Here is an 8929-nt window from a genome sequence, read left to right on the forward strand (position 1 = left end):
TGGATTTTTACAGCTGCTCCTTGAGCATGCTGAGGGACTGAAGCACAGACCTTCTAGGATCAGCTGCTGGAGAGAGCATCTGTCCCAGGGTACTAAGAAGCCCTTAAGGGTTGTGGTCACAGAAAGAAGAACCAGTTTGTTGTGTTTGTCTGCAGACTCAAAAGGCCCTGAGGTGTGTAATTAATATAATTAATGCTTTGGTTGCCCTGTGTGTGTGCCGGGGGGCTCTGTGAGCACCAGCGTTGGAGGAAAAAGCTTATAATCATTCTGGGTGTCCCAGTGAGTAAAACCGAGTACTGTGAAAATAAGTTGATATATTTGCTACTGTGAGAATAAGAGTTTATCTGGAGTTTTTTATACTATATCGTGTATTTTTATATATAAGAAGTATATATAAAATATACACATGCTCGCACACATCACGTACCCCTTGGAGTTGCTGTGGTTTGGGAAACCCAGCAGCCACAATCATGTTTGTGACTTGAGTGAATTTGAGTTAAGCATCAAGGGTGGCTGCTGTATGTTCCACAGAGCTTATCTTGGAAGGAAGTCAAGGAGATTGTGTGTATGGCTAAAGTTGCGACTGAGGCATCACCTAGTATTAAAGAGCATAAAAACTATTTTAAAATTGCTGGCATTCAGCTTTTAAGTGCACTTGCCTGAACTACACTTCCATTTCTTCTTAGACTTGGAGTTTCTAAAGCTTTTTTGTGTACTACTAAAGCGAGAACTTTTAACTTTTTTTGTGAAGCTGATGTATATCATAAAATCCTTGGAGTTATCAAATAAACAAACCTGATAACAGTGCCTTTGCAGGTGTCTTCAACACTGCATCGTGAAGTATTCGTGTCTAGGCTTTTGTTTACTCTTTATAAGCAGTGCTGCTGACTGGTTTGGTAGCTGTAAGCACCTGTGACTCTCTTGAGTGTTGTAAGTAGTTGTATTTGCTGCCACATCTTGCTGTGTCCAGCTGGTTAAAAATCTGTGGAGCACGTGTTATTTTGAATTCCTTTGGTTCAGTGCTACTCCTTAAAGCCTTCCTGCAGAAGAGCGTGTGCAGTTCCCAATGCCACTGCTGTGGACTGAGCTCTGCACTTCTAGACAGAACTATAACGTGGTGTGAGCCCCTTCCTGCAGCTGTTTACTGGAGCAGGTTTTCTGAATGCTCCTTGTATTGATTTTACTCTTGGGTGAGCTGAAGTAAGAATGGAAATGGTCATGAACAGATGAAGCGACAGCAGAACTCTGTTAAACAGAGTAGGGGTAGGGGGCTGCGAAGCTGAGTTCACCAGCAAATTCACCTAGAGATTCTCTGCCCAAAATCCCAGTCTCTGTAACCCCCAGGATGTGGCACAAGTTCTGGGGCTGAGCCATTGATATTTGTGGTTTCCCTGCACGAGAGGCAGGAATGATGTTACTCCAAGGAAAAAGCCAATGAACTGGAATTTATTTATCAGTTTGGTATGTACATCAAAGACCATCATGCAGCTTGATAAATTGTGTCAGGTAAAAATGCACAGCTTGGCAATCAGTTTCCTTATCTGGTGAAAACTGCTAGAGTAGATGAGAGTTCCCATTAAAAAAATACATTAGCAAATGCTAAAGTCAGTGTGATTTCAGAGCACAGACACATGGTTCGGGTATTACTGTACATATAACACTGGGACAGACTTTGATACTCGCAAGTTCCTTGTCAGGCTTCAGTAGTAGTAATTAGTGCACTTGAAACTTGATTGGCTGTCAAGTAAAAAAAAAATCGTAAAAAAATCAGTGTTCACACTGAAAGGCTTAAAGCTCTGGGAGCTGAATCGATAATGCAGAGGCAGTTTTGCCAATACTGGTTTCTGGAGGTTAAAAAAACCAACAAAAAAAGCACCAAAACCATCCTCTGAGCTAAACAGACAGCATCCCTGTCCAGCACATCAGGAGTTCGTATGCTGCCTTCTCCATGCCCTGGGAGTTCAGGTGCCTCTCTGTAAGCTTCCACCTCCACTCCAGGTCACCTTGGCACATCCTGACAGAAGAACAAGTCCTGCTCCTCTGCCTTAGCCCAGGGAGAGGCAGCTTTGGGCAACTAGCAGAGCCTGCCTGCCCTGAGGAAGTCCCTGCACGGAGCCAGCCTCTCCCGGTGGATTACAGGGAAGCCCTCTCCACAAGGACACAGCCACTCAGGATTAGTCCCAACAGCATCCTTGCCTCTAGCCCCGAAGCCCAAAGGATTTCAATGCTGTTTGGAAGACTGGCACCCCTGGAGCTTAATTGTGCTGGGCTGCAGCTACGCAATGGCCAGTGTATTTCATGGCTCCTCGGTGTTGGTTTTGTAAGAGATGATTCCACAGCACATCCTCAAATTCCAGACACCCTTGGCACTGTGGCAGGATGGTGGCAGCAGGTCCTTTTGGACAGCGGTGTCTGCGAGTGCAGTATCATTCTGCACACATGGACAGGCCAAAGGTCAGCAATCTGCATCCCCAGCAGGTTCACTGATTGTGAAACAGCAACAAACGTGGACACGCAGGCTTAGTGCTACTCCTAGAATATTCTGGAATACCGATTCCATATAACTGATGGGATTTATAGAAATATCTCCAAGCAATGGCACGACCCCCTTTGGGGGAGGCTGTTTTAAAGACCTGCAGTGAAGATCTAGGTGTGCTGGATGTCATGTGATCTTATCTCCCAGGGAGTGGAAAGAGCTCATCCAGAGCAGGACTTCAATCCCCTGCGTTCCAGTTCACGCGTTCCTGTGCCAGCGCTGAAGCATAAGCACATCTTCCACACAACGGCTGAAGGATGCACAGCCCACAGGGCTGTGGTTTGGATCCAAGACTGGCTCCCACAGTTGCTACAGTTTCACAGGCACGCTGTCAGAAGTGTTCTCCTAACAGTGCACACCACCTGAAAACCTGGTGTCCAGGCCCGAGCACCCTTGGCTGAGCCGTTTGTGTTTGCCAGGCAACAAAACATCCCGCTGGGATCTGCATGCCAGGTTAGTTCAGCCTCCTGCTGTCCCGCTCCAGCGAGAGCTGTTTGGTGCTTGACTGCAGAGTAGGAACTGCCTGAGAAGGAAATGCCCCTCAGATCCCAGGCAGTGCTGCTGTGTTTATCAAAGCTTGCAGGAACGCTTTGTCCCAGCAAGGGGGTGACATTCCAGGAGTCAGGAGAGGAACTGCCTCAGTCCTTGACAGCGCAGCTCATCACATGAGGTCCAGACCCTCAGAGTCACAAATCCTCTGATGCTGCCTCTGAAACAGAGCAGGGGAACAAGGTAAAAAACTGTGCACACGGAATTGGCAATTCATCTGATTTCCACAGCATCCAGATCAATGGTAAGACTTTTCCAGGCAGACTGAAAACCTGACAAAAGCCTGAGGAAAAGGACAAGTACGATGATGGTTTGAGACTGCTAAGACTGTGACGCTGAGCTGCAAGGGATCTGGCAGGGCTAAGCCCAGCCTGCTGTAAAACTGCTCAAGGGCCCAGCAGCTCCACAGAGCCTCATCCAGTGCAGCAGCACAGATGAGCAGAGTGCCTGGCATCACATCCCTGCTTTTGTTTGCACCAGTCAGGACCCAGTGTGGGGCAGTGACCTGAGCTTGAGGCCAGGATTCCTGAAGCCTGTGTTTAGAGGATCCTGGTCCCCGAGGATGCCAACAGCCGTACCTTGGCTCACAAGTCCGCGCTGTACTCAGGGCAGGGCTTGCTGTGTCGGTACTGCATGATGTACACTGTGGACTGGTGCCACCAGTAGAGCATCACCACTGCCAGGATGTGCCACACTTGGTGGCTGGAGCCGAGGTAGTTCAGCTGGCCTGTGGGGGAGAAGAGGGGCACGGAATTGAGCTGTTGAACACGGCCACAGCGCGGCAGTGCCATCAGAAATCTGTCTCCTGCAGAGCTCCGCCAGACCCTGCCTGTCAGGGGTGACAGGGAGTTCTTTAACGAACTTGACAGAAGTTGTCTGCCTCTTCCCACTTTTGCTCTGCTTGGGAACACTGCATGGGGAACATGGTCAGCCTGTTCTCTCCCAGGAAGCTCAGGACCCACAGCAAGGACTCTGACACTATAGGAAGCTTAACTGCAGAGGAAAAAAAACACAGCCAGAAGAGAATTTCCTACCTGGAAAGTATCTTTCTGGAACTTTGGAAATATAGAAGAGAAAAGCTACAGCAGCGATGAAGTACATGACAAATACCCGCGGAGCAAACTCCTGCAAAAGAAAAGGAAGCTCTCCTATTCTGTTAGAAGGCAAAAATGAAAAAAAAATTTCCCTAAAGATAAGAAAGGAAAAGGCATGACAACGCCTAATCTTCCTTCCCTGCCTGTGTTAGCTATGCACAAATCCAGTGGGGACGCACATGCCAAACTCTGGCAAAGCTTGAGTGGGAAGAAACCTCTTTTATCCCAGCCTCTCGCTTCAACATGCAAGCTACTGAGTTCAGCCAGCAGCAGACACAGCAGCTGTGTGTGAAAGGTCACCTGCACACAACCACCAGGGCAAGGGACACCGCACTGCACGTCCCACGTGTGCTGGGATCACAGCCCATACGACTGCTCACAATGGGTGGTCAATAACCAGCAACTCGATCACCAGGTGGATTTTGTTAGCAGAATGTTTGGTTACCAAACTGGGCCATTTTTCTGAATTATGGAAATGAAATGTGTACCACAGACACCATCCTGCTACCCCAGGGGAAGCCAAATGGGGAAGTGTGGGGGGCACAACTGCTATTCGTATGATTTTTAGAGGGCCAGTGTGAAATTTTCTGTATAAAGGCCACATTTATTTCTGAGGGGTGCTCTGCAACATTCCACAGCAGCTCTGGACCAGGCTGAACCCTCACTGCAGGGGACAGCCATCCATCAGGCCAGCCCAGGCATGTGCAGTTCGTGCTCACTATGAAAAGGAAGTGTTTCCTTCAGCACCATTAAGGGTGCTTGGGTAACTGCAGTGATTTCAGAGTGGTTCATACTGGGGCACACTGGACTACCTTTAACTGTTCTGGGCTGCTGCTTTCACAGCGTAACTCCAAGTGGTGAGACAAACAAGAAAGCAGTAACGTGAAAGATGTTAGAGGATTGTGTAGGAGACAGAGGGCTCAGCAGCTAAATGCTGATTTTTGCTGCCATCCTAGGGAGCAGAAGAGGAGACAAATAATCATCCCATCATCCCACTGTCTCCTGGTTGCCCTCTGGAGCTGTGGAGGTGGCCAGCCCTGAGCACTCATGCAGCCTGACAGGCTCCTTCCTGCTCCACAGCCTCAGCTCCTGGCCCCCGGCCCTGGCGAGGGTGCAGTCTGCCCACACAGGCTGCTCTGTGCCCAGGCAGACACACCTGGATCTCCCATGCAGCTTTAGGGCAGAATGAAGCTTCCCAAGCTGCCTATCCATGCTCAACACGTTTCTCGGTGTTCCCTTTTGGATCATATTGACCAAAAGAATTCTGTCCTTAGAGGAATTTTAACTCCTGCGTTTCCATTGTTTCCCCAAGTGTAAGAGGGCTCGAAGACAGCAAGTGAAAAGCAAAAGGCAATCTTCCTTCCTTTTTTTTTACCTGTACAATGGATGCACCGACGCCACCATTGAGCCAAACCCAGTGGAGGGTGGGAATGATTCCATAGCCAGACACGGAGCAAAAGATGACGGAGCGCAGCCTGTGCCACTGCTGTGTGAGGTAACTGGGGTGGATCTGAGCAAAAAACACTGCCAGGATCATGGCCAGCACAGTGATCAAGTACACCTGGCGCCAGTACTGAGGGCAAAAAGAAACAAAGGCAAGGTTGTGGGTTTCTTATCACGTGCAAAAGTCAACTATGGGCAGAAAGTGAGCACAGCAATACCTCAGCCTGTCCCCACTGTGTGTGCAGGGCCCTGTGTTTGTCAGCTGGCACTGAGGGAAAGGGACTCTGTTGTTCAGGGGCACCACATCCTGTATTCCAAGCACTTCCTGCACAAAATGTTTTCAGTGCACCTGTGCCTCACCAGCCCAGTGCAGCTCCTGGACAGCCAGGTCCACAGCAGGCCTCGAGAGGGAGCTCATTTATTCATTTTCAATTAGATGGAGAGAAAGCAAAGGTGGTTGTGCCTCATAGCAGCTACCTCACAGGCAATGCTGTTTGAATAACTGCTGTGGTGGGACACATCCCATGATCCAGTGCTTCAGGCACTGGATACACGTAGGACCTGTAAAGTTTCCCTGCCTTGAGAGAAATTTAAATATTTTCTTGAGACTTGTGCAATCAACAGTTGGAAAGGAAAACCTGTATTTGCCTTTCTCTTCAGCCAGCACAGTTTTGCTGAGGTCAGAGGGACGTGTTCCAGTTCCCATCCCTGTCTCCCCACGCCTGTTCTGTTTGGACACCTGCACTGAACCCCGCTGCTGCAGCACGGAAACCACAGTGAGAGCACAAGAACTCAACAAACCCTGCAAGGACACATGCTCCTGACTCACGTTACTACAGTAGAAGGCATAGAACACGCCTGACACGTAGCAGCCCAGGATCCCGATGGAAATTCCCGCGTAATCCAGTGCCATCCAGCGCCGGCTCGTCTTCTCGGAGCGGTGACAGCAGAACAGGTGATATCCTACTGAGCAAAGCATACACACCTGCACAGAGGGCCAGAGGAGGAGGGTTAAATCCTTATGAAGGAGTAGGGGGCACAGCAGGTTTCAGCTCTGCAGCCAGAGCAGGTGCCCAGCCTGTGATGTCTTGTGCAGCACACCTTGGTGCAGGCACTTGTGATCCCTGCCAGCCAGCCAGCCAAAAAGCTTCTCTGGCAGCGGGGAGGAGGAGCAGGACACTGTAAACCATGATAACCAGTTGCACAAGTAAGGAAAGTGGGCTTGTGAGGCTCAGCGAGCTGCCAGTGCTCCAGGGAGACACATCGGCACCAGTGCAGGGGGAGGATGAATTCTGCTGGGCCAAACTGCCCCAGGCAGAGCCCAAAGCCCAAATCTGCCCTGACTGCCCAGCCACCACGTGCCTTTACTGAGGGAACTCACAGAAATATAACTCGTACACACAAGCTGCTTGTTTGCTCCTAGGTTGGCTTAAAATCTTTTCCCTGAGAAGTGTTTGGTTCTCTGTGACCTGCTGCAGGAGCAGGAAGGAGCACTAGAGTAGTGTTTTCCCAGCCAGGGAGGGAGTTCTCCCCACTTGGGGCTGTACAAAGGCATCCTGTGCCAAGCAGAGCACACAGCCGGTGCCTTTAGCTCTCTGTGCTGTTAGCAAGGACAGTGCACTTCACAGCAGCTGCAGCGGCCCTGCACAGACACGCCTGAAGTCTGCCGTGGAAACAGATTTATCTGACAAGTACCAAGTCAGGCCAGCAGCCCTCCTGCCCTTCCCGACCATCAGGCCACGGCTGATCTCCTTGCTCCGGTGCTTGGCCCTTTCCAGCAGCAGCCGGTGCCGCCCGGAGCCGCGTCCGCGCTGCGGAGGCTCTGAGACACGGCCTGGACAAACGCGCTCGTTTGCCACTGACTCCCTCCTATGCCAGCCGTATGCGGTTCAGTCTCCCCCAGCTTATTCCAGGCCAAATCCGAGCCACCCGCAGCGGCTCTGCCCTCGAAGAGCGCCGCCGTGGCGGGAGCGAGCCGGGGCCCACCTGGAAGCAGAAGAGGCAGACGGAGCAGATGACGAAGTCCTCGCGGGAGGCGCCGGCCGCCGGCAGCACGGCCGTCAGGTCGTAGATGCCCAGCGTGAAGAAGAGCAGGAAGCCGAGCAGGTGGCTCCAGATGTTGACGGTCTCGTTGGAGAGGATGAAGAGGCTGAGGGAGAGGAGACACAAGGCGGGGCAGGCGGTGAGCGGCGGCGGGGCCGGGGGAGGCCCGGGGCCGCGGGGCGCGCTCACCTCTTGATGCAGAGGCGGGAGGGCAGGTAGGCGCGGTATCCATCGGTGATGTAGGGGTTGTCCTTCAGGAACACCGGGATCTGCTCGTACGTGTAGAGCCGGATGCCGCGGGGCACCAGCACCGGCCAGTACTGGTAGCTGCCCAGCTCGATGTAGTGCGCGCTGCGCAGCAGCTTCTGGTGCATCCTGCCCGCCGCCGCATCGGACCGCCCCAAGCCGCCCTCACGGGCCGAGGGCCGGCAGCGGGAACGGGAGCGGGAACGGCCGTGATGACGTCACCGCGCGGCGCTCGCCGATGGCGTCACTGCGCGGCTCCGCCTCGTCCCGGGCCGGCAGTGACCGCCAGGGGGCGCCCGAGAGCCGCCTCAGAGCCCTCAGAGCCTTCAGAGCTCTCAAAGCCCCGGGATCCCCGCAGGAGCCCCTCAGACCCCTGGGACCCCTCAGAGCCCTCAGACTTCTCGGACTCCCTGAGGTGCCTTGGAGTTCCCAGACCCCTGGGGTGCCTCAGATCCCTCAGACCTCCTAGAACCCCCCAGGGCATCTCAGACTCTCGGGGCCTCTTAGAGCTCTGAGACTCTCACGACCCTCTGAGATGCCCTGAGGCAGCTCAGTCCTTCCCAGACCCCTCAGACTTCCAGGCTTCCCTGAGGTACCTGGGATCCCTCACAACCCTGCGGTGCCTCAGACTCCTCAGATCTTCCAGGACCCTCCAGGACTCCTCTGAACCCACGGGGACCCCCTGGGCTCCCCCGGACCCTTCGGCCCACCGAAACAACAGAGACGTGCCTTTGGGCCAGTGAGGCATTCTCTCAGGTAGGCCCGAGTCTGCAAACCTCAGTGAGAGAGGCCAGGAACGCACCTGTCCAGCCTAACAACACCGAGGGCTATCATTCCCTGTGGGAATTGCAATTGCACTGCGTGAGAGCAATCTCTGGTTAACTGAGATCATGATTACTAGCATTTTGAGGGTTTCTCTGTGTACTCTAAGAAGTACAAAAAAAGTCTTAGTAGTGAGGAAGACTCTTCCAAAAGTTTGCATTGACTCAGTAAGAAAAGTTGTATGTTGTGTACCAGC

At 52.3% G+C, this 8929-nt stretch overlaps 1 protein-coding gene across 1 annotated transcript; it reads right to left on the reverse strand.

The window, feature by feature from the left end:
- Nucleotides 1–1430: 1430 nt before the first annotated feature.
- Nucleotides 1431–8164, reverse strand: PAQR3 (progestin and adipoQ receptor family member 3). Its single transcript, XM_086890944.1, has 7 exons — nucleotides 7855–8164; nucleotides 7609–7771; nucleotides 6452–6607; nucleotides 5555–5752; nucleotides 4120–4210; nucleotides 3664–3812; nucleotides 1431–3245 (listed from the first exon to the last, which is right to left on the reverse strand). The coding sequence occupies exons 1-6, from the start codon at nucleotides 8037–8039 to the stop codon at nucleotides 3670–3672; spliced, it is 936 nt and encodes a 311-aa protein (XP_086747070.1). The 5' UTR covers nucleotides 8040–8164; the 3' UTR covers nucleotides 1431–3245; nucleotides 3664–3669.
- Nucleotides 8165–8929: the final 765 nt, after the last annotated feature.

This window comes from Cyanistes caeruleus, chromosome 5 (assembly GCF_971803275.1).
Source record: "Cyanistes caeruleus chromosome 5, bCyaCae1.hap1.1, whole genome shotgun sequence".
Taxonomy (NCBI): domain Eukaryota; kingdom Metazoa; phylum Chordata; class Aves; order Passeriformes; family Paridae; genus Cyanistes; species Cyanistes caeruleus.

Bases quoted from the DNA above. Each gene is read 5' to 3' on its own strand.
- PAQR3 (XM_086890944.1), bottom strand. From the start codon at position 8,039: ATGCACCAGAAGCTGCTGCGCAGCGCGCACTACATCGAGCTGGGCAGC. The intron at 7,772-7,854 runs GTGAGCGCGCCC...CCTCTCCCTCAG, and splicing joins TCCCGCCTCTGCATCAAGAG to CCTCTTCATCCTCTCCAACG. The intron at 3,813-4,119 runs GTAGGAAATTCT...TCTCCCCCACAG, and splicing joins TCCAGAAAGATACTTTCCAG to GCCAGCTGAACTACCTCGGC.